The sequence below is a fragment of the Chiloscyllium plagiosum genome, chromosome 25 (genome assembly GCF_004010195.1).
Source record: "Chiloscyllium plagiosum isolate BGI_BamShark_2017 chromosome 25, ASM401019v2, whole genome shotgun sequence".
Taxonomy (NCBI): Eukaryota; Metazoa; Chordata; class Chondrichthyes; order Orectolobiformes; family Hemiscylliidae; genus Chiloscyllium; species Chiloscyllium plagiosum.
The window spans coordinates 10,289,943-10,316,194 of NC_057734.1; the positions used below are offsets into that span (position 1 = coordinate 10,289,943).

At 43.1% G+C, this 26,252-nt stretch overlaps 1 protein-coding gene across 1 annotated transcript in view; it reads right to left on the reverse strand.

Annotated features, from left to right (window-relative positions):
* Positions 1–478: 478 nt before the first annotated feature.
* Positions 479–26,252, reverse strand: part of LOC122562395 (unconventional myosin-XVIIIb-like) — a 379,067-nt gene continuing 353,293 nt past the window's right edge. Inside the window, exons 43-46 of the mRNA XM_043715251.1 lie at positions 23,559–23,600; positions 11,780–11,950; positions 6,866–8,076; positions 479–700 (exon numbers count right to left, since the gene is read on the reverse strand). Of these exons, the coding sequence (XP_043571186.1) occupies positions 6,867–8,076; positions 11,780–11,950; positions 23,559–23,600 (1,423 nt within the window). The 3' untranslated portion in view covers positions 479–700; position 6,866. The remainder of the gene's footprint in view (positions 701–6,865; positions 8,077–11,779; positions 11,951–23,558; positions 23,601–26,252) is intronic.

Genomic DNA, 26,252 nt, shown 5'->3' on the forward strand with positions numbered 1-26,252 from the left:
CTGTAGGGAATCTAATCTAAAACTGCAACACTGCCTTCCTACAGGGAGAGGGTTCAGAAAATTCACACGTAAGTCCTTGGTGCTGACAACCAATTTAGCTGTCCCTTTCAGCCTCAATTGCATTTTAATGTGAAGGAACTTTAATGAAGCTGTCTCTACAATACCTTTGAATATGGTAATTTAGTCCCAATTTGAATTACTTAGACCCTGTGGATCCTGTGAGCACAAAGTATATATAGATGTGTCACACTCGTTTGTTCTTTACTGCGTCTTTCAGAGCCAATAAAGTGACAGTAGAATTAACACCAATGCACATTTCCAACTTTCTCTTTCTTCACCATTAAATAAGGCATTGATCTGAAACAATGTTTGTTCGCAGACTTATATAGGTCCAATGCATATTTTGGCTTCAATTGCTTTATTTTTCTCCCCAAATATTTTCAAATATTTTTCCAAAAGACAGTACAATTAACGAGAGTGAGGATAACTGTGTTTTTAATTCATCACAAAAACCGAGAAGCATCGTTTTCAATCACCCTGAAATCCAGGGCAAACAATCAGTTTTGTTTCCATCCTTCTTGACTGAGCTCAAGGTGTCTCTTGGAACAGATTGGTTCTGCCTGGCTGTGATTCTTTGTCTGAACTTCAGTTTCCAAGCGTTCCAGGCAGTTGCACAGCCAGAAGTCTTAGATCAGAGATTCTGGAGGAACAACAAACAGCAATAATCGATAGAATGTTCCACACTGACAATGAGATCATTATTTCATGTCCAATGTACATCATCTATGGATATTTTTTAAAATCCCCGAGGTACTGTTTGCTAATGTCAAGGGAAGTTGCACCAATGCTCCCTCTAAAGTGAAGTGCCAATGGAAGTTCTTGCTTATGTCAATTGGTGTGTCAATGAATGGTTTCTGATTCTGCGACTACAGAGAGCATTTCATTGCAGAGGTTCATCTGTTAACTGGTGAGCGTTCAGCAGATCAGACATCGTCTGTGGAGATGGAAGAAGGTTTAACCTTTCATAGAACCAAACCAGCTGAGGGAGGCTGGGGGATTTGAGAGAGATGCACAGGGCCAGAAGGGGTCCTGACACAGTTAATCAGGAAAAAGGAATTCTCATTGGAGGAAGGATTAAAAACTGGGGAACAAAAATTGAAGAGGTGTTCTGTGAAAAGGTGGATTGATTTAATGACATAAAGGTACAATTAAGAATGCAAGCCAAAATGGAGATGGCTGTGGTAGAAGAAAATTGCAAACATTGGCTGAGAGAAGGTGCCAATGGCAATAACATTGTTGGTACCGGTAAGTTTGAGAACATGGGTTAGTGTCTGAATCTGTTGAACTCAATGTTGAGGTCATAAGGTTACAATGGAGGGTGTCATGGCAAGATAAGGTGTCAATGCACAAGTTTACTTGACTTGACCACTCACGCTAGCTGGTCGATTACATTCTAACCTCTGTTCACTTGACATCATCTAAAACTCTGACGCCTATTTCTTAACTCGCATGAAGTCCCACATTATTCTGTGCCTCATGCCCACACCCCAAACTCCCAGCTGTGGTCAGCCAACATCTTAGGCTAAATCTTTCTATTTTTGGTGAGGGAGTTTTGTCAAATGAGACTCATGGTACCTGGTCTGCCATAACTCAGAGCGGCTTTCCCTCACTCAATCTTCTGCTCCTTACCTCATTAATTATGCATCTCGGTGCCCTCCTTGAGGAATCTGGTGGCAGGACAGACAGAATTACTCGCCACCGCTGGTGCCATTTTTAAAGCCCAGCTGCTCCTCCTCATGTGTTGCCCAACAATTACAACTGAGGCAAAAACAGAGAGTGTTTTGGGTCTGGAATGACTCTTCTTTCAGTTCTGTGATCATGGCCTGTGAAACCACCCTTCTCCCCACTTCCAGAGGCTCCCCATCCCCACTCCTGCGCTACAGGATCCCACACCTTCTACCTTCAACTTCTCCCTTTCATTGTAATCCTTCCCTCAGGGACCCAGTCCAATAAACCCCCATCCTGGAGTGGAGATTCTCACTTATGCCAGCACTCCGTGGGCTTTTCCCTGACAAGCTGCCTGAACATTAGTGAGTTGACCACCTGGACTGATTGTGGATCCTCCCCCCCCCCCCCGGTTGGGGTTCACTGGACAGCTCTGACTAAGTATTATCCAGGTCCCAGACCACTGTCTCTCCAGCACTCTGATTAGTGTATAGGTAGCATATGCCCCGCAGGACTGTCTGTCACTCGTGGACTTCAAAGCCATGGATCCCCAGGTCTTAGTGAGAACCAGCACCACAGTGACCGTGACCCCCAGTCTGGAATTGGATGAGCCTTTTAGATTCAGAGACATAAAAATGTACAGCACGGAATTAGACTCTTCAGTCCAACTTGTCCATGCTGACTAGGTATTCTAACCGAATCTAGTGCCATATGGTAATACTTGGCCCATATCCCTCAAAACTCTTCCTATTCATATACCCACCCAGGTGCCTTTTAAATGTAGTAATTGTACCAGTCTCCACCACTTCCTCTGGCAGCTCATTCCAGACATGCATTTTGACTGAGTGTGAGTGACCGTAGGTTCTCTTGTCCCCACAAGGACTGATCGTCTTTGGCTTTCAGACCTTCTGCTTAAACTGAATATGCTTTGCCACAGAAGCTGCTGGTACATGCTGCCAGTGTGACCATGGTGTAGCATGGTGCTCAACAGAAATACTATTCAGTGTTCTCCTAGGACTAGCTGCCTGCTTCTCTCTCTCTCTCTCTCTCTCTCTGCTTAATATCAACACAAACCACAGAGGCTGGCATTGTCCAAGCGAGCATAAAATGACTGATTGCTAAGAAATCAAAGCAAGAGCCACAAGAAGCATTCTCTTTAGACACGGACGTGGCCCTGTGAGCAAAGCAACATGGCAGAGGCATGCAGTTATAGGAAAGCGCAGTTAGATTGTGGCTGGGACTGGCAATTGGCCTTCAGCCCCGGAGTCTGCACTGTCTAGTTTCTTGGGGTTAGAGGGAAGAGTCGGAGGTGACATATTACTGAGATGATGTTGGGGTTTAATAAGATCCAAAAGCATAGAGATGAGGCAGTCACCACTCAGTAGTGAAATTCTGACATTGCTGTTTAAAGCTGATGGGGAAATTCGGGAATTTGCTTGTCAATGTTGAGAGTCTGATTCTAATTCTCACTACATTTTCTCAACTTTCTGCTCATCGCCAACACCAGTCCCACAAAGGGAAAATGCCATCTCTTGATTTCAAAGTTCACGCTTTTATTTGCAAGTTCCCCTACGGCCATGGCTCTCATTACATTTTGAATTCCCTCACACTCCGAGCCCCCCCAAAATGCTTGCCCTCATCTCAATCTCGTCAGTTACACATTCCCAAACATACCTACTCTACTATTGGTATTGTGGCATCTCCATCAGCTAGTGAGGCTCTGAGGTTCCCTCCCTACACCCTCTACCTCCATTTCTTCCTTTGAGACAGTTCTTCGAACCTACAACTTTGACACAGCTTTAGGTGGCATCAAGGACTAGTAACCTAGGGAACCCAAGGCTGATATTCAGTGGACATGGGCTTGAACACTACCGAGGCAGATGAATCAATGAAAACTTGAAAATAAAAGCTAGTTTCATGGCAATGATTAATGATTGTTGAAAAGAGCCCAACTGTTTCACTAATGTCCCTGAGGGAATGAAATTTGTCATCCTTACCTGGTCAGGCCTACATGTGCCTCCAGACCCACAGCAATGAACTGCCCTCTGGAATGGCACTCACAGCTCAATCAGTGGCACTTAAGGATGGGCAGTAAATGCTGGCCCAGCCAGCAATGCCAACAAGCCAAGAATGAATTAAAGAAACATCTGATCTTTCCTTTGTGATTTAGTGATATACTTCATCTTATAATGTTCTGGTGAAACACCTTGGGACATTTTATTATATTAAAGACCCACATAAATGAGCTTTTGTTGATGTACATTGAGCTTTACCAGAGAAGTTTAGGAGACACAGGATTGAGTCATTAGAGTAGGAGTTCATCAAACCACTATTTCAAGAACTTCCTCATTGGACATGGAACAGCCACACGTAATTCAAAGTCACTCACACACACAGACACACACAGATACACGTTAGCTACCTTCCTTGCTGATATCTTGCTTACATTTTTCATCATTTAAATTATCAATCATTCTGCTTGTTAATCATTTTTCTGTGAAAATAACATTTTTTACCAGAATACTTCCACCAGAGATCTGGAATAATTCTATTCACTCTTTTATAAATCTTTCCAAATGCATCCACCTCTTTTTGTTTTGACCCGGTGACGCACACTCCATATTGTGCTCCTGAACATTCCATTGTAATTGAGCCTTCGGACAACAAATGTGGTTCTTGAATCAAAAGCTATCATTAGAAATGGTTTCACAACTGGCCTGTGTAATGTCAGATCAACTTTTTTGATGTTTATAAAGCAAGGCTTGTCAGTCTGTGATTTGTTTTGTTGAAAAGTAACCACATACTGAATAAACCATGTTGACAACTTCGCACAAAACCTGAGCTCCTCAGACTTTCATTTATTACATGTATGCCCCTCAAGCATTTTTCTTACCAGGGAGGTTCAGCTGTCAGAGTTATAATTAACAGTACATGCCTTTCACCTACTATTAAATATTTCATTTACTTTTGCTTTCAAACTTGGGTATTGCTGAAAAATAGACATATTTTGTTGAAGCTTTTCACCTTGCACTCATCAGAGCATTCTCAATAATCCTGATGTAAAAAGGCACAATCTTTTATATTGTATAAGGAGGAAGCAGTAACTGGCTAGTAAATGGACTCGGTTAATAAAGACATTGACATGGGGAATGCACCAGCTTGGCGATGAATGACAGTTAACTATTAAGCGTTTTGTTTTAATTTAAGCCAGGCGGGTTGACTCTGATTGATCAAAGCACTGCGTAGAGGAATGAACCTGAATAATGCTGGTGGAGATAACTTTTGTTATCTACCAGTTCCAGCTGTCTAAGTTTGGATTGAATTGAATGGTCAATTTAAGAAACATATCCCTCACTAGTCACTCATCACTGCTTCTGGCTCAACAAAAATACATGGCAGATCATTCAGCTTATCACAGCGTTAACCTCCATATGAGTGAATAGTTCTGAACACATTTTGTTCTCATATCTCTACAATCTGCGTGCTTGAGGTCTTCCACAACTGGTGGATACCACACGGCAGGCTCACATTATCTCCTCCAGAAATGCTATTTTAATTTAAATTTATGTTTCCTTTAAAATTTGGCTTTTGATTCCAGTGATGCTTTAAGTGGCAGTTCCTCAGTTATTTATCTAATTTGATTGTTCAAGTTTATTTGGTATCAAAAGAGCATGAAGAAACATTTGCTCACACAGAAGATTTTTAAAAATTTATTCACAGGACGAGGGCATCACTGGCAGGGTCAGTGTTTCCTGCCCATCCTTAACTGCCCAGAGGGCAGTTAAGAGTTAATCGCATTGCTGTGGGTCTGAACTCACATGTAGGCCAGGCCAAGTAAGGATGGCAGTTTCCTTCCCTAAAGGACATTAATGAATCAGATGGGTTGCTCCGACAATTGGCAACGGTTTTGTGGTCATAATTAAACTCTTAATTTCAGATTTTTGTTGAATTCAGATCCTAACATCTGCCATGGCAGGGTTTGAACCCAGATCCCCTGAGCATTAACTGGATTTCTGGATGAACAGTCCAGTGATAATACCACTTGCAACATGGGATTTGAACTCATTGCCTGCAGCCAATTAACCTGAGGTCCTAAGTTACAAGTCCATTGACATTAACACCATATCACAATCTTTGCCTTGAGTCAGGCCTTTGGGGAATCTATTGTCTATTTCTGAATTTGTGATTATTTGTACTGAGCCCATCTTAGTTACCCTGTATTCTTTGCGAGTTGTTATCAATACTGAGCAAAGAACTCCAATTGAGGTCTTACTGAGGCTTTATGGCTCATGATTATCCTAACCTTTTAAAAAATATACTTTCCCTCATGAGGTAAGACCTATAATCCTAATATGCGTCTTTCCTCCAAACTGTCTCGTTAATGTGAAGAATTGCCGTTCATGACTTGGACATTTATGCTCTAAATCCCTCTATATTTCTGCAGCATCTTATTCCAGTGCACTGTCATTCAATAAAAACGCTGTTTGCATTAACTCACATTGTTCTTTGTTTCCATTTTCTGGAGATTGCATTGGAAATTACACAAATTTATTCAGTTTTCCTGCAGAAGAAACTACCCTACTTGCCTCCACTACATTGAAACTAAATTTAGGGTAAACTGCAAAGATGCTCTCTTTTAGAATCCTTGTACCTTTTGTTTTGAACATCAGCTTTTTAAAATTCATTCACAGGATGTGGCTAGGCCAGCATTTATTGCCCATCCCTAATTGCCCTGAGGCAGAACACCATCACATACAAGTTCCCCTCAAAACCATTGACCATCCTGACTTGGAAATATATCTCCATTCCTTCACTGTTGCTGAGTCAAAACCCTGGAATTCCCTCCCTAAGGGCATTATAGGTCAACCTACAGCAGGTGGACTGCAGCGGGTCAAGAAGGCAGCTCACCCCCACCTTCTCAAGGGCAATTAGGGACAAGCAACAAATATTAGCCCAACCAGTGATGTCCGTGTCCCGTGAGTGCAAATATATACAAAAAGAGTCAACCATATTGCTGTGGGTCTGGAATCACATGTAGGTCAAACCAGGTAAGGATGGCAGTTTCTTTTCCTAAAAGACATCAGCGAAGTGGATGAGTGGTCTCAGCAATTGACAATGGATTCATGGTCATCATGCTTACCTTATTCTTTGTCTGGCTTTGCCAAGTATTTCATCATCACGGAATTGATGTCCTCAGCTGCTGACTCCTCCTCAGGCCTTTTCTCTGCCTCTGTATTGAAGGCTCGATTCTCCAGTGATGTAGCAGATGATCTCTCGTCTGCTGGCCTGCGAAGCCCAGGGCGATTCTTAATGCTATCTGCACTTTTGTATGAAACAGTTGAACCGGAAGATGAAGAGGAGTCAGACAGGTTACCAAGGGAATCCTTGTCTCCTTTGGATATGCATGGCCTGACTGCCATAATCTTTTTTAATGGGATCAAACTGGTCATATCTTTGGAAACCAAGTTCTCAAAGTCAGCAGTGAGAGATCTCGAGCCCCGCTCACTCTCCGGAGTGGTCTTGTTTGCAGATGGTGGCCTTCGAATAGCAGGAAGAATGTCACTATCGTTATCATCATCCCTTTTCCGTTCATAGCTGAGGCTTGGAAGCTTCCAGTTGGAATTTTCCCCTTCTCTCCCCTCACTGGGAAGGCCACTGAATCGTTTGCTTTTGAACACGATTGGCTGATTGCCAAGGACCTCATCAATATCTTCTTCAATTGACAGCTCAAGCAACTTGCGCGGTGGCTTTAGCCTGGCAGAAGTTGCCTCATCTGTGTCCCTCACAGAAAAAGTTGGCTTTTGAAAGATGGGACTAGCACCAATGCGAGGTTCAGCTAAATTCTCGAATGAAACACATCTGTTTCTCTTGGTTGTGGATAAAGGTTCGGGTACTTCACTGCTGGGGGTCAAAGAGCGAAGGCTAGCCGAGCGGAATAACCCAGGCCCTGCTTGGTAACTGGCAGGGAAGCTTTGATTCTCTGAAAGACTCAAAGTCTCGAACTTCAGCAATGGATCATCATCATCATCCCTGATGGACGGGCGCTTTCTCAGTAATGAGATACCTGCAGTCTGGTAAATAGGCAGAGAGGAGCTGTCTTCTATCTGGAGGCCACCCTGCTCCCGTTCTCCAGCACGTTTTCTCCTTAGCTCCTCCACAAATTCTGATAAAGCTACCGAGGAACTTGGCGACCTTTCCTCTTCTGGATGAGATCTCCAGCTGGATAGAGATGCAGGTCGGTCAACAGGCGTCCGGTCAGGGCTCTTCACCCATTCTCGGCTTCGAAAGCTCCTCAGGCTCACTGAAGAGCCCGGCCTACTGATTTCTTGATCCATACTATCCCTGCCAATCCTGAGGAAAGAAAACAAAATGGTTGGTAATTTCAATTGATGCTTCAACAATTCCTCAGAGGTGAAAGAAAAGCCCATTGGTGAGGCTGTCTACACTTCAATCAAAGACACTTACTCTCCTTGTTGTGGAAGGCCATTCCAAAACCAGTAAAATACCTGCCAATGGGCTCATTCATTGACCATGAATTGGCAGGTGGTTTTCCCAATGCTAGGAATCTTGTCTGTCAACATGAATGTTCTCCAGGGTCACAAACACATCCCACCCAATATCCAACTATTGCTATTTTCCCATCATCCTTGTTGTATCATTATCACATAAAACATGGAAGCTGAAGTGAACCATTCTGCCCCATCGAATCTGCTTGGCCATTCATTGAGATCATGGCTGGTTTGATAATCCTCAATTCCACTTTCCAGTCTTTTTACCTATAACTGTCAAACCCCTCAGATTAAATATCTGTCTATCTCAGTCTTGAATATACTTAATGACCCAGCCTTGACAGCCCTCTGTGGATCAATTTGGCATATGTCATCATGATGAGTTTGTAATCAACCAATTAGCTGACTGGGTGTCTGTCTGTCCATCCATTAATTAATCTCCTGCCTCACTGCCCTACTCCAGTGCACTGATCAAAAGCCAATCAACACTGATCAAATTCCAATCAATATTTGCATTCTTGGCATTGAGCTTCTATTATGCCACTGTTTAATCAATGAAAGCATGTAGGCTGGGGCTATTTTCCCTGAAGTGTCAGAGGTTCGGGGGTAACCCTACAGGGGTTGATAAAATCATGGAGGGCAAGGAATGGGTTACCAGCCAAGGACCTTTTCTGCTGGGGGAGGGGAGGCCAAAACTAGAGGGGATAGATTTAAGGCAAGAGGGAAAAGATTTAAAAGAGACCTGAGGGGTAACGTTTTCATGCAGAGGAAGTGGTGGAGTCTGGTAGAAGTACAACATTTAAAAGGCATCTAGATGGGTATATGAATAGGAAGGGTTTGGAGGGATATGGGCCAAATGCTGGCAAATGGGGCTAGATTAATTTAGGATATCTGGTCGGCATGGATGAGTTGAACTGAAGGGTCTGTTTCCATGCTGTACCTCTGTATGACTCACAAACTTTCTGATGAAGAGTTTTGTCTGAAATGTCGATTCTCCTGCTCCTCGGATGCTGCCTGACCTGCTGTGCTTTCCCAGCGCCACAATCTTGACTCTGATCTCCCACATCTGCAGTGCTCACCTTCTTCTAGTCTCCATAACTCGGTGACTCTAGTGATGGTACAATTAGATTTAACTTTCAACAGTAAACAAGATCCCAAACCAGGTTGAACTTTGATGTGATTTTCTTGCTCAGCTGAACATGCCTGCCATCGGGACGATCATTCTTGTCGACAGCACTGTTTGTTTATCCGTGCTTTAAGAAAAAGGTTAAAAAGTGGGCCTGCACTCCTCATTAAGGTTAAACTGAAATATTCATTTCCACCAACTCTATCAGTCAAGATCTTTGTCAAGTTTTTGTTTCCCTCTCAGTGACAGTTTTTTTTGTAACAGAACTGCAGTGGAGATTACTTTCTCACACGGAGCCTTCAAATGGTGCCATGGCAGGGACGCAGTCCACAGGCTTTCCTACCTTGGAGTTAAATCAAGGTGGAGGTGTTCCCAGCCACCATCCTCCTGATTAAATCCCACCACCCAATTCATGCCCCCAAATCTTCCACTAGGCAGGCACAAGGTTCCACCTAGGCTTGCTTTCAAGTCAGCACAGTCTATCCATAAGACCATAAGACGTAGGAGTGGAAGCAAGGCCATTTGGCCCATCAAGTCCACTCTGCCATTCAATCATGGCTGATGGGTGTTTCAACTCCACTTACCCGCACTCTCCCCGTAGCCCTTAATTCCTTGCGAGATCAAGAATTTATCAATCTCTGCCTTGAAGACACCTACCGTCCCGGCCTCCACTGCGCTCCATGGCAATGAATTCCACAGGCCCACCACTCTCTGCCTGAAGAAATGTCTCCTTATTTCCATTCTAAATTGACCCCCTCTAATTCTAAGGCAGTGCCCATGGGTCCTAGTCTCCCCGCCTATGGAAACAACTTTCCAGCGTCCACCCTATCTAAGGCATGCATTATCTTGTAAGTTTCTATTAGATCTCCCCTCAGTCAAGGCTTACTAGATTGATATCTGGCATGACAGGTTCTCCCATGATGTGAGGTTGAGAATTTACTCTCTGGAGATGAGAAAAGTGATAGTGATCTCGCTAAAACATAAAGACTTCTTCCTTTTGCACATTCATTCCAGACTGCCTTTCTCTCTTACTGATGTCAGAGACTGTGATCAGTTGCATCATCATGACTACATGACTCTACAGTTAATGTGGAATTCTTATGGCACAGAAGGAGGCTACTCTGCCCATCAAGTGATGCCCCTTCTCTGTAGAGGTGGTATCCTGTCAGTTCCGTTCCCTCACAAAGGAACACCGGTGGGGATGCAGAGGAGGGAGGGTGGGGTGTTGCGGTTGGAGGGAGGGTGGTGGATGGGGGAGTGAGGTGTGGGATTGGGGATTGGGGTGTGGGATTGGGGGATGGTGTTGGAGGGAGGCCTGATGGTCTCGTGGCTCTGCACATTTACTATCAAAACTGAAATAAACCTTTGTTAAAACAAAACTGCAACTGAATTTTAAACCAAAAAGTTTAATTCTTTGATAAACCTTACCGGCTCTCCTCTAAATACCTGTCATTCTAATTTTTTAAACTTAATAAGACAACATCCATTTGAATTCCACTGAAAAGGGTGAAATTAAATCACATTACAGCTTCTCCAAGAAATTTGTTTGGATTCCTTAAGGTTCAACAGGACCTAACCTCTGATCTTTGGATGTACAAATCGGTACTTAGCCGCAATTGTTTATTTGTCCACAGACACAGTGGCTGTGCTTTCTCTAGCCCCTGCAATGCTATGGTGCTCTTTTAGAGGTTAGCTGTTTCCACTATTTGCTGTTTTTGTCACAGTTGACACACCAGTCCAACACCAGCTCCTCCACATCATGGTTAGTGCCCAGGTACCTCTTATCCTTTCAAGGATATTCATTATCAAAATGCTTATGTGTTTATAGATGCCTGTTGACAAAAATCTGATTAAAGTCCCCAGTGTTTTGTCTCACCGAGACCTTTTATTACCTCATTTGACAACGCTGCCTGGAGACAAGTCTGGTGGTGAATGTCTGCTATATGTATCTGCTAATTCACTTTCTGCCCATCTTATGTCAGCTAAAACACTCCAGGCAGCCATTTTCTGTCAACTTTAGCCATGGGCAACTGTAACACTTGTGTTAAGAGATGCAAGGAAAATTCTGCCAGTTAAGAAAGTAATTAAATTGAAACTGCTCCCCATAGATACATTTTCTTCCTTCTCCTTAACAGTATTCTTTGGTTTAGAAAATCATTCTGTGTAGCCACAACATCACAATGCAGATCTGACAGGACTCAACAGTTAGTTTTCTTTTCCAGCATTTCCAATGGCGTTTGAGTGGAGAGTATTGATTCTACCCCATTGATTTACAAAATTGAATCCGACAGGAAAGGGCAATGTCAAGTGCAACCTGAGGCTTTCAGTCACTGAAGCTCCCTCACACCCAGCTCTTCAATGTGAGGCCTCACTTGTCACGCACCATCAGTGACCAAAGGAGACTAAGGGGGACACCTACCTCGAGCGGTGAAGACCAATGCTGTCAGCTGCTGATGTCCTGGAGAGACTCCCAGCTACACTGCCTCCTGATGTGGGGGACCGACCTCCAGTGGACAATCCCAGCCATGACCTTGTCCCAACGCTGAGGTCTTCACTCATAAGGGAACCCATGCTTGATCGGCTGTCACTGCTTTCAAAGGAAAGAGAAAGTGCTGCAGTCAACAGGATTTGTACCTGATCTAAATCTACCTTCAATTTTACTCAGCAGGGGTAGCGTGGAAATGATAAAATACCAGTCAGGATCAAGCAGAATATTTACTTTGATTTGGGGAAATGGTTTGTTATTTCTGCAAGTCCATATGCAGCGGTAAGGATATATAAGGAGGAGTTAAGCCCTATGTACATTCACTGTAAATAAAAGCACAAGCCTGAATCTGGAATAAGGAGTCCACTGTACATTTCTTACACTTGTAACTTCTTAAGTGTGTGAAAATAACAGTTTTTAGCCATCTGCATGCAAACCTGCCAACCCACTTCCAAGATTTTCAAGTGAAAGGAAGTCATTCTGAATACACATCACAGCACACAAACCTTTTTCTTAATGAAGCACAATCAAAAGATTGCTAATGTGTTAAAAGGACAGAGAATAGTCTAACAGGCCAGGTTGGGGTTGACGGTCAGAACTTAAAATGGACTGAACCGAGTGTAATAAGGAGAAAGGGAGGTCACATAAACAAATATATTAACCAGGATCATTGAATTGGCAGTGCTTCATCCCTTCATCTGCATGATGGTTCTCTGAGAGAGCACTCAGCTTGCGTCACTGACTTTCAGAAAATGTTCAAATATATATCCACGCAGACAGTCCCTGAGGCTGGAATTGAACTCAGGTCCCTGGCACTACAAGGCAGCAATGCTAACCGCTGAGCCACCGTGCTGCTCTTGAAATGTCAATCTCTGTCCATGTGGCCGGGGAAGATCCCACAGCACGTTTTCAAACAATGGAGTTCTCCCCAGAGTCCTGGCTAAACTTTTTTGCTTAACCATCATCACATTAAAAAAAGCAGATTATCTGGTTTTTATCACATCAGTGTCGTGAGTAAGTTGGCTGCTATGTTTCCTACTGAGCAACAGGGGCAACTTTTCCAAAGTACTTCATTGGTTTTACAGTCAGTTAATATTTCTGGTGCACAGTGCAATTTAACTTCAAAGCCTTCTTTCTTTCCCATGGGATTCTTCTTCCAGCCCTTATTCATTCACTATTTCAAAAATCTTCCATTAAAAAATACTCCCCCAACCTATCCCTTTTAGTGGAACTTTTAAATTTTCATCTTCTCATTACTGACCAATGAAGATGGTTTTCCATAATTAGCTAGCTGCGTATTTCTGGCATTTTCACATTTCTCTTTCATGTTTGCATAATGGTGTCACCATAGGGCTGCTCTCCCATTAGAGGGACAACTGATGAGGGTTTCATGTGAGGGTCACCATGCCTTTGGTAAGGGAAGTGTCCTTCATGGTAACTCAGCCAGTGCGGGAATTGAACCCATGCTGTTGGCATCTCTCTGCATCACAAACTAGCCGCCTCGCCAACAAACCAACCCGTAATATGTTTCCTTCTGCTTCCAGCTCAGTGATATCCTGCAAAAGAATATGCAACCTTCAACTGGGCCTCTCAGTGAAAAAAGAGGTACGTGCTCAATTATAAAGGAAAGATTTGGTATCTCAAATCACCTATTTCAAATCACCTTTCCTGATGAAGAGCTTATGCTCGAAACGTCGACTTTCCTCTTCCTTGGTTGCTGCCTGACCAGCTTTTCCAGGACCATACTTTTTGACTACATCTGCAGTCCTCACTTTCTCTTAATCACCCAGGAATGTACCGAAACAGCAACAGATAATTTTGGAATATGGGAGATTGAAGACTTGCATGACATTCTAAATCTGTTTCTCTTCAGGGTCAGATCTGTCTGTGGTCTTAGACTGCTTTATTCACACATCACCAAACTGTACACCCAGTTTGTAATTTTGAGAAAATCCAGCCAAACAGCTTTTTCTGGACACGTTTATCCAGTCAGTGCCAATTACAATAGAGGCTTCTTAAAATCAATTTTAGTTTATAAGAACTGCCAAAATGACTGTTAGGAGCCAGAGTTAAGAACAGGAGCAATCAAATAAGGCGCTTAACAATTAAATAAAGCTTTTAAGAGCACAAGGAGGAGGAAAATCAACTAAAGAATGAGAGAATAGGTTTGATTACAAATAAAAAAGGAAATGAAAGTTAATGATACAATAACTAGATGATCTCCTGTGGATTGCTCATGAAAAATCAGTATTTTTATATGTCGGCTGTTACGTCTGGGATATTGACTGCTGAACGTTGAGGTACTCAAGGAAGAAGTAAATTGAACACCAAGCAGCTGAAACCACCCAGGCAGACATTTAAAATGCCCAAAGAGGACTTCCCACTCAGCCTCTGTTCACATTCCCCTCCCCACACCAGAGCTAAGTTAGGTTTCCCCTTGGTTTCACTCATCTGCCATTTTGGACAGGTTATGTTCTGCCATTTTCATCACCCTTCAGCATGATGCCACCAGTAAACTGGAATGGACAAAGTTAAAAATCGCACAACACCAGGTTATAGTGCCACAGGTTTATTTGGAAGCACTAGCTTTCGGAGTGCTGTTCCTTTATCAGGTGGTTGTGGTTGTGATATACTGCTCTGAAATGTGATATTGTGCTTCCAAATAAACCTGTTGGCCTATAACCTGGGGTTGTGTGATTTTTAACTAGGAAACACGCCTTCCCCTGCCAGCATTCTAAAGGTGCTGCTCCCACTCCACAGTCACCCCCATGTCACACCGATGCTGCAATGTAGAGCTGAGGTTAAAATCAGACCAGCCGTGATCTTATCAAACGGCGCAGCAGACCCAAAGGCCGAGTGGTCGATTTTTATTCCTTGTTCATTGGTTCATATGCACCAAAAGCAGCTCCCTTGCCTATGACACCTTTCCATGCGAACACTGCAGATGAAGCAGCTGCCCTGTAACCTCCTCTCCTCATGCCCTTTAACCTCCTCCCCTCACTGCCCTTTAACCTCCTCCCCTCACTGTCTTTTAACCTTCTCTCCTCACTGCCCTTTAACCTCCTCCCCTCACTGCCCAAAGCTCCACACACACTCCTTCCAGGTGAAACAGTCATTCCCTTGTACTGCCTATAGTTTAATAAACTGCGTTCCCAGTTCACAATGTGGTCTGCTCCTGCTTGCGGAGACCAAATAGGTGACCTCTCTGCTGAACACTTCCTTTATTTTTTATTCTTTCAGAGAGTCACAGAGATGTACAGCATGGAAACAGACCCTTCAGTCCAACTCCTTCATGCCAACCAGATATCCCAACCTAATCTAGTCGCATTTGCCAGCACTTGCGCATATTCCTTTAAACCCTTCCATCCAGATGCCTTTTAAATCCTGTAATTGTACCAACCTCCACCACTTCATCTGGCAGTTCATTCCATACACGTACCATCCTCTGTGTGAAAAAGCTGATCCTTAGGTCGCATTTCTATTTTTCCCCTCTCACCCTAAACCTATGCCCTCTAGTTGACTCCCCCACCCCAGGGAAAAGACCATGTCTATTTATCCTATCCATGCCCCTCATGATCTTATAAAACTCTATGAGGTTACCCCTCAGCATCCGACGCTCCAGGGAAAACAGCCCAAGTCTATTCATCCTCTCCCTCCAACCCTGGCAACATCCTTGAAGATCTTTTCTGAATTCTTTCATGTTTCACTACATCCTTCCAATAGGAAGGAGATCAGAATTGCACGCAATATTCCAACAGTGGCCTAACCAATGTCCTGTACAGCTGCAACATGACCTCCCAACTCCTGTACTCAATACTCTGACCAATAAAGGAAAGCATACCAAACACCTTCTTCACTATCCTATCTACCTGCGACTCCACTTTCAAGGAGCTATGAACCTGCCCCAAGGTCTCTTTGTTCAGCAACACTCCCTAGGACCTTACTATTAAGTGTACAATTCCTGCTAAGATTTGCTTTCCCAAAATGCAGCATCTCGCATTTAACTGAATTAAACTCCATCTGCCACTCCATAGCCTATTAGCCCATCTAATAAAGATTCCGTTGTAATCTGAAGTAACCTTCTTTGCTGTCCACTATCCCTCCAATTTTGGTGTCCTCTACGAAAAGTAGAGGACCCAGCACCGATTCTTGTGGCACTCCACTGGTCACAGGCCTCCAGTCTGAAAAACAACCCTCCACCACCACCCTCTGTCTTCTACCTTTGAGCCAGTTCTGTATCCAAATGACTAGCTCTCCCTGTATTCCGTGAGATCTAACCTTGCTAATCAGTCTCCCATGGGGAACCTTGTTGTACAATTTACTGAAGTCCAATTAGATCATGTCCATTGCTCTGTCCTCATCAATCCTCTTTGTTACTTCTTCAAAAACCTCAATCAAGTTCATGAGACATGATTTCCCTTGCACACAGCCATGTTGACTATCCCTAATCAGTCCTTGCCTTTCCAAATACATGTACATCTGTCCCTCATTCAATGGGATGTGGACACCACTGGCTGGGCCAGAATTTGTTTCCCACCTCTTGTTTCCCTTGAGAAGGTGGTGGTGAGCTGCCCTCTTGAACTACTGCAGTTCACGTCTGTAGGTAGACCCACAATAGAGTTAGGGAGAGAATTCCAGCAACAGAGATGGAACGGTGATATATTTCCAAGTCAGGATGGTGAGTGACTTTGAGGGAAACTTGCAGGTGATGGTGTTCCCGGATACTTGCTGCCCTTGTCCTTCTTTGATGTGAGTGTTTGGAAGATGTGATCTAAGGATCTTTAATGAAATTTTGCAATGAATCTGTAGATATTAGGGACAGCTTCTACTGAACATCTGTGGCAGAAGGCGCGGATTTTGTGGATGTGTGCCGATCAAGTGGGTTGCTTTGTCCTGGGTGGTGTTGGAGCTGTACCCATCCAGGCAAGTGGGGAGTATTCCGTCACACTCCTGACTTACGCCTCATGAATGATGGACAGACACTGGGGAGTCAGGAGGTGAATTACTCACCATATATTGCTAGCCTCTGACCTGCTCTTGTAGTCCACAAGCAGGACCTATTTTTCCTGTTGTTTGTCATTTCAATTTGCCATCTTATTCTCACTCTGACCTTGGCCAGCACAGTGTTCACTTGAAACTCAACACCAAGCTGAGGAAAGGGCCCTCGTCTTTCAATTCGGAACTGTCGATTCTTCTGAACTCACCAATATTTGACCATAATCTCTGCCTCCATTTTGTTTAAATGTCTTTGCTGACTTGATTTTATCTTGGTTCTTTACTTGCATTTGGTTAGCTGCCTTGCCACCATTCACACCTCATCTGGGCACATCTCTTTTGTCTTCACTGTACCCATATTATTAAGCTGCAGAGGGTTCAGAAGAGATTTACCAGGATGTTGCTGGGTATGGAAGGTTTAAGCTGTAAAGAAAGACTGAATAGGCTGGGACTGTTTTCACTGGAGGGTAGGGGGTTGAGGCGCGATCTTATAGAAGTTCATAAAATAATGGGGGGGTATAGATAGGGTTAATGGAATTGTCTTTTAACTAGGATAGGGGATTTCAAAACCAGGAGTCACATCTTTAAGGAGAGAGGAGAGAGATTTTAAATAGACATAAGGGGGGAATATTTTATACAGAGGGTGGCTCATGTATGGAATGAACTTGCTAAGGAAGTGGTAGATGTGGGTTTACAATGATTAAAAGACATTTGAATAACTACATGAATAGGAAAGGTTTGGAGGGATATAGGCCAGGAGCAGGCAGATGAGACTAGTTTCATTTAGGATTATAGGTAAAAACAAGGGCTGCAGATGCTGGAAACCAGAGTCTAGATTAGAGTGGTGCTAGTAAAGCACAGCAGTTCAGGCAGCATCCGAGGAGCAGGAAAATCTACGTTTCGAGCAAAAGCCCTTCATCAGGAATAGAGCGATAATTTAGGATTATGTTTGGCATGGACTGGTTGCACTGAAGGGTCTGTGTCTGTGTTGTATGACTCGGTGGCAATGACTATGATTCCCATTTTGGGTTTTGCACCATGAAACCTATAATCTCTTCTGCTGCCCACCCTATCAGAGATCGTGTTTTTCTTCCCTGCTCTTCACTTACTCGACACTTTCTGCTTTTTTATGCAACTTGAAACATTGATTCTGTTTCTCTTCATGCGCCCTTTTAGACCTGCTGAGCATTTTCAGCATTTTCTGCTTTAATTCCCATCATATTTTGTTCTTCCAAGCAGATGCAGTTCCCATCGCGGGGGCCAGGCTCTTATCTTAGTCTCTGACCAGCGCAGGGAAATTATTTTACATTCCTCACCTTCCAGAGTACTACCTTATTCAAAATGCAACTCTGTACATCCTGGCCAGTGGTCTACCATCTTCCAATCTTACTTTGTTCAGAAGAAAATACTTGGCCTTGGTTAACTGTGAGCATTTTTGATGAACAATTGTGTCATGTAAGTGCCAAGCAATGACCATGTCAAAGAAGAGAGAAACTAACCATCTCACCTTGATGTTCAATGCCATTGGTGGATTCACAATACTATTTTCCTGAGGTTTACCATTAACCCAAAACTGAACTGTACCTGCCACATAAATATTATGGCTTCCACAGCAGGTCAGAGGCTAGATTTCTGTGTCATGTAACTTAACATTAGTGTCTCCAAAGCCTATTCTCAAACACATACAAGGCACAAGTCAATAATGCATCATAACATTCTCCACCTGCCTGGATGGGTACAGTTCCATCAACAATGAAGAGGTTTGCATCATCTAGGACAAAGCAGCCTGTTTGATTGGCACCGCATCCACCTTTTACAAGATTAATTCCCTTCACCACTGACATGCAGTAGCAGCAGTGTGTATCATCTCTCAGTTACACTGCAGTAACTCACCAAGGCTTGTGACCTCTACCATCTCGAAGGACAAGAGCAGCAGATGCATGAGAACAATACCCCCCTCCAAGTTTCCCTCCAAATCATATACCTATCCTGACTTGGAAATATATTGCTGTTCATTCAATATCACTGGGTCATAATTCTGGAACAGCCTTCTTAACACCACATGGATGACCCGACACTCCAAAGACCACAGTGATTCAAGAAGGCCTTATAGAAGTCTATAAAATCAGGTAGGGCATGGATAGGGTAAATAGGCAAGGTCCTTTCCCTGGGGTGGGGGAGTCCAGAACTAGAGGGCATAAGTTTAGGATGAGAGGGGAAAGATATAAAAGGGACCTAAAGGGCAACTTTTCCATGCAGAGGGTGGTATGTGTATGGAATGAGCTGCCAGAGGAAGTGGTAGAGGCTGATACAGTTACATTTAAAAGGCATTTGGATGGGTATATGAATTGGAAGGGTTTGGAGGGATATGGGCTAAGTGCTGGCAAAAGGGACTTGGTTAGGTTACGATATCTGGTTGGCATGGACGAGTTGGACCAAAGGGTATGGCTCTGCGCTGTACATCTCTATGACTCTTACGCAGCACGGCACCACCTTCTCTATTATGGACCGACAATAAAGTGAGGCCCAGTCGGTAACACACCCATCCCATGAATCAATTTAAAAAAACATAAGGGTTAGGGCTGTGAATGTGTGGAATTCTTCACCCCAGAAGACTGTTGAGGCTGGTTCATTAAGTATATTCAAGGCTGCGATGGACAGATTTTGAGTCCGTAAGGGAAAAGCAAGAAAGCGAAGTGGAGGATAATCAGATCAGTCATGATTTCACTGAGTAGCAAAGCAGACTCGATGGGCTGAATGGTCTATTTCTGCTTCAACTTCTTACGGCAATCCATATTCAGGGGTGCAAGTTCCACATACAATATGCAGACTTCCCTAATGTTCGACTTAAAAATAAACACCAACTTATGTGCATTTGGAAACAGCAGCATGCCTGCCTTTTAAGTCATGAATTTCAATTATTTTTAAGATTGGGTTGTTGAAACTGAACAGCTTCACCCTGTCAGTGAGACTCAGCTGAATAAAGGATTAAAAAAGATGAAAATCGTTTTGCCAGAATTTTCACTGTGACTCCTAAACACGTCAATTGACAGAATGACCTTTCTGCACCCTTTCTGCAAAAACAAGACAATTTTATGTCAGAGCATTAGTGTTTGAGCAATTTGGAAGCACATTCAGAAGGCGACATGATTATCTTGAATGTAGTGAAACTAATTGCCTGGAGTGCAATGCTCACAAATCACCAAGTCTGCTGCGTTCCCCAGCACTATGGCCTTCCTGCCTTTCCTGAAGGACATGCCTTTGAGTGTGCTATAAATCCAGGGACAAAGCTCTCCTCGTGAGTGAACCTTAATGGGAAGTGTCCACAAATTATTGGAATGCAGGAACATGATGAAGGGATGTGGCATTCAATCACTTGTGTACTTTTAAAAAGGAACATACAGATATTTATCCTTCACTGACAGAGAGGTCATGATCTCAGTTGCCCTGATTTATGTCTACTAGCCCTGGGCAGAGCAGGGAAAGAGGCCGGAACGTTCCTTTCTAATTGAATACAAAAGCAAATGGTGCATCTCTCCACTAAGCCAATTTTACATTACATTACAGTGTGGAAACAGGCCCCCGGAGGAAACCCACGCAGACACGGGGAGAACGTGCAAACTCCACACAGTCAGTCGCCTGAGGCGGGAATTGAACCCGGGTCTCTGGCGCTGTGAGGCAGCAGTGCTAACCACTGTGCCACTGTGCCGCCCACACCTTCATACACCATGAAGGTTCTGAAGACACTTCATGGTGTATGAAGAATCAGCCAGGTACTGTACCAGGGGAGTGGAGTCACAGGCAGGACTTGATAGAGGTGACAGGATTTATTCCCTAAACAACAGTGCAGCTCAAAAGGACCATCTTTTAGGCAAGAAATTTGAACAGGTAATCCACACTGACACTAATCCACACCTCGCGACTTATGTTGTCGCGAGGTGTCATCTTTCAGAGGATATGAGGAAAGAGCCAGTGATCGGACCTAAAAGGTTTGGTCTACAGAAGAGTCAGCAGTGACTGGCTGGGCCAAATGGCCTGCTTTGATGCTGCTTTGCTCTAAGGGGAGTGACAGGGTCTGAATTCCATGCTCAGGAACATCCACAATAAAATGGAACACTGTCCATGGCTGCACCAAAGCAGCAAGCAGAGACAGACTCTCACATGACTGAATTCAGCAAGTAAGAAAATTTTCCACTACAAATCCTGCCCATGGCTCATTAAACTGTTTTAATTCCATTGGAAGGGAATCCTTATACCACTGAGGCCAATACATTAAACAAAAAGGAAGAAACGTTTAGACATTTACCAAATTGCATGCAAATACAATTTGAAAACTGGACATGCAGTTACTAAAACATAAATATCACTGAACATCTGCGTAAAATTACCATTGCAAAAATCAAATGAACAGTCAGCAGTTTAAACAATACTCAACTTAGATAGAGGTAAAGTCAAAATTGCAAAACCTTCCGTTGTTGTTTTGCATGAGCAGTTTAGTGATGTATGTAAGATAATCATTTGCAGCTTGACTATTATGAGTATGTCTGTTGATTGACAGTGTGACAGGAGTGATAGACTTGTGTTCTCAAACTCTACACCAAACAGAGTAGTTAACAGGATAATAGTCATATCAAATCATCAACATCTAGAGTGAACAATCAATTAGGGAATAATTAACAAGACATGCAAACATCGGGAGATCATCGGTGCTCCACTTCAAATGAGTTGGAACATAAGCTCAAACATACAGTGTATCATCCTCCCTACCTTTTGCTCTCATCATAACCTCTCCCATCTGTTTTATTAATTCCACTATGGTCTTCTCTTGCCATTACTAAGTTGCAAGCCTTCAATTTCACATGCTATTTATTGTCCCTGTTAGGAAATCAAGAGGGTCAAACAATATCCTGTTCTTGTTCTTGTTGTATAAAACAGTTGGCCTGAAAGGGTTAACTTGGACATTTTGGAAGAGGTCCGCCCACTGCTAAATAGATGACTGTCTCTGGAAGGAGCTATTAGTTCTAACTCATCGATTATAAATTAGCTCTATGTTCTACAATCTACAGCCATGTAGCACAGGCCTAGTTACTAACTTTTAGGAAATAACAATACCCAGTGTTAATATAGTTAACCAGTTTTAAGCTAATGTAACCTGATATTTAATAAACTGCTTACTGGTACGTAATTACAAGTGTATCCTCCCTCAACTTTTTTGTGATTCATCCCACAGCACTCAATGCTTGTTAGGTATGTAGATTAATATTACAGGGAGTGATGGTGGCAACTACCCAGAGAAGGTACTTTTTATAACCAGTTGTAGACATCTTTTCAACAGTTCGCTCCTTGTGATCTAATACAGTATTTTGCAGACACTGGTGAAATGTAGATTTCCTGTTAGTTCATATCTGTAGTCTCACATTTGCCAGCTTTCTGCTCGACAACAGTCTTCCCCAAACACTTTCACTATAAACTGTATCTTGATGTTGATGTATCAGCCCAGGGAGCAAACTAAGAGCACGTTGAGGGGACTGTGTATGGGGCAGTGGGAGGACAGTGGATAGGGCAGTGTGGGACTGTGGGAGCGATGGATGTTTTGAGTCTGATGGAGGAGATCAAAAGTGTTTCAACTTCAGGGGATTTTTAAATGAACAATCGCTGCAGTGGCTTTTCTGAAGCAGGAGGAAATGAGACCACACCCACCATGAAAAGAAAATGTGAAGTTAAAGATTGTCTTAAGATACTACCCGTTGTGCCAAAGAGCTGTTGGAACTTGGTCAGAGCTCATAATCCCAACGTCACTTCTTCTGACCCCACTGTCCCATAGCTTGAGAATTCTGACTGTAAAAAACTTTTGAAAACTACAATTAGACACAGTCTACAATATTTACAAAGCATCTAGTTGAGCACTTAGTAGGTAGTAGGCCAAGTGCTGGTAAACGGGATTAGTGTAGTCTGCTGTTTGTTGATGGGAATAAACATGGAAGGTCAAAGGGCCTATTTCTATTCTGTATGACTGTGACTCTAAATGTGAAGTACTGGGCACTTTTACAAATCATGGAATGAATGCTGCCTCAGTCCATATATAATCACAAGATCCCAATTAATATTTGTTCTCTGAAGATAATTGGATGTAAAATACAACTAATTTCAGCTTGACTTCCACAAGGGAGCCAAGCAGAATCCCTCTTCCTGGTTCAGATGACAAAGTCATGACTAACTTTTAGTTATGAACTCCATAACAGTATCCCTTACTCTCCCCTAGTCTTCTCAATCTCTTACAGTTTACAAATTATAAAAGGTCTAGGCTTAATATCACTAACGTCTAGCCCATATTGTTTCAACCTGGCATCAGAACTTTGTCTAAAATTTCTGATAACTTGAGCAACCCAGCAAAATTGAAGGCTATATTAATTGAAATTCAAATTAAGCATCATATGTACATATGGGCTTTTCCAAAGGTGATTGCAACATTGCCTCAAAATGTGTTAATTTTGTTAAGAGCTTGATGATAACTGTGTTTAGAAATGTTGGGTTCATGTTCCTCTGTTTTCCTTTCTCTCTTTCTCTCTCTGTCTTACCTGTGGTCTGAGTTGCACCATTTTCTTTCAGGGATAAAGGGAATAGTTTGACATGCTGTTGGACATTACACTGTGAGGGACAACTGTACAGTTTATTTCATGCTGCAAACACAAACAGGTAACAGGGAACTTATTCTTACATATCCGTCCTTTCCAAATCTGCTCCCGGAGTTATCACCACACTAGGAAAGAACAGAATTTGTTACAATTTACCGCCACCATCGATCATCCTCCAATTCACAGCACTACCCATTAAATTAATTTATCATCATCATTCTCTTCAATTCTCATTCTTAGAGTCTCTCAGGGTAGTATTACAAGGTCATTGCTTTAATTGCTGCAGGTTAGTGCAAAGGGCAACAATTATGCATAATGAAGGGGAAAAATCCTAATTTAATCAACCATTTTAGCTGCAACATTAACCAACTGACCGCAGAGAAAATAATTACACTGTCTCGATTCAACTCTAGATCCTAATGCTAGATTGATGGTCAGAATAAGTTTAATTTTTTCCCCTGCACCCACTTGGGTAAAATACCAACTATTTGGTTGTAAATTTGGTACGTAATCTCTGCCATATCAAACCAGTTATAATTTATGAGCAGCTGGCAACACTGTACTCTGCCCAAATCACTACAATTTAGCTATAATGTCACAGGTCACACAACACCAGGTTATAGTCCAACAGGTTTATTTGAAATTACAAGTTTTTGGCACACTGCCCATCCGATCATCTTCATCTGATGAAGGACCGACACTCTGAAAGCTTGTGATTTCAAATAAACCTGTTGGACGATAATCTGGTGTCATGTGACTTCTAACCTTGTCCACCCCAGTCCAACACCAGCACCTCCACATGGTAAAGCTATATTGGTAAAGATATGTTCAATAAAAGGTCAAAGATCATAGAACAGTACAGCATAATACAGGCTCTTCAGCCCATGTTGTTGTACTGAGCATTTATCTTAATCTAAGATCAGCCTAACTTACACACTCCTCAATTTACTGCTGTCCATGTGCTTGTCCAGCAGTCGATTAGATGTCCCTCATGTCTCTGAATCTACTATCACCCCTGGCAGCGCACCCACTACGCTCCGTGTACATACCTCTGACATATCCCCGAAACCTTTCTCCAATCAACTTATAATTATGACTCCTCATGATAGCCATTTCTGCCCTGGGGAAAAGTCTCTTGTGCTTGTCCATCAGTCGATTAGATGTCCCTCATGTCTCTGAGTCTACTATCACCCCTGGCAGCGCACCCACTACGCTCTGTGTACATACCTCTGACATATCCCCTAAACCTTTCTCCAATCAACTTATAATTATGACTCCTCATGATAGCCATTTCTGCCCTGGGGAAAAGTCTCTGGCTATATATTCTATCTATGTCTCTCATTACCTTGTATAACTGTATCAAGTCACATTTCTTCCTTCTTCTCTCCAGTGTGAAAAGCCCTAGCTCATTCAATCTCTCTTCATAAGACAAGCCCTCCAATCCTGGCAGCATCCTGGTAAATCTCCTCTGCACTCTCTCTCTAAAGTGTCTACATCCTTCCTGTAATGAGGCGACCAGAACTAGGCACAATATTCCAAATGTGGTCTAACCAGAGTTTTATTGAGCTACAGCAAAACTTCCTGGCTCTCAAACTCAATCTCCCTGTTAATGAAAGCCAAAACACCATACACCTTCTTAACAACCCTATCAACTTGGGTGGCAACTTTGAGGGATCTATGTACATGATCCCCAAGATCCCACTGTTTCTCCACACTGCCAAGAATCCTGTCTTTAACCCTGTATTCAGCATTCAAATTCAACCTTCCAAAATGAATCACTTTGCATTTATCCAGGTTGAATTCCATTTGCCACTCCTCAGCCCAGCTCTGCATCCTGTCAATGTCTTGTTGTAGCCTGCAACAGCCCTTGACACTATCTACAACACCATTGACCTTTGTGTCATCAGCAAATGTTCTAACCCACCCTTCCACTTCTTCATCCAAGTCATTTAAAGAAACTACAAAGAGCAGAGGCCCGAGAACAGATCTCTGCAGGACACCAGTGGTCACCATCCTGCAGGTGGAATACTTTCCATCCACTACCACTCACTGTCTTCTTTTGGCCAGCCAATTCTGATCCCAACAGCCAAATTCCCCTGTACCCCATACCTCCTAACTTTCTGAATGAGGCTACCATGGGGAACCTTATCAAATGCCTTACTGAAATCCATATACACCACATCCACTGCTCAACCTTCATCAACTTGTCTCGTCATGTCCTCAAAGAATTCAGTAAGGCTTTTGAGGCTTAATCTGCCCCTCACAAAGCCATGCTGACCATCTTTAATCAAATTATGTTGTTCCAAATAGTCATGAATCCTATCTCTCAGTCCTACTTAACTGATTTCAATACATTTGGGCAATATCCAGGTTTGGGGTGGCACGGTGGCTTAGTAGTTAGCACCAAGGACCCGGGTTTGATTCCACTCTCAAGCGCCTACCTGTGTGGAGTTTGCACATTCTCCCCATGCCTGCGTGGATTTCCTCTGGGTGGGCTGGTTTCCTCATACTGTCCAAAAATGTGCAATAGGTCAATTGGCCAGCTAAATTTCCCATAGTATCCAGGGATATGTATGAACGATGGATTAACCATGGGAAATCAAGGGTCTTAGCATAGGGGGTGGGATGGTCTTTGGAGGGTCGGTGTGGACTCAGTGGGCTGAATGGCCTGCTTCCATACTGTAGGAATTGTATGTTCTGTGAAAGGGAATACCAGAATAGGGCAGCAGGGCAAGATGTCTTTGAGTAACTCTGGGCAATAAAGTCCTGGCCTTACA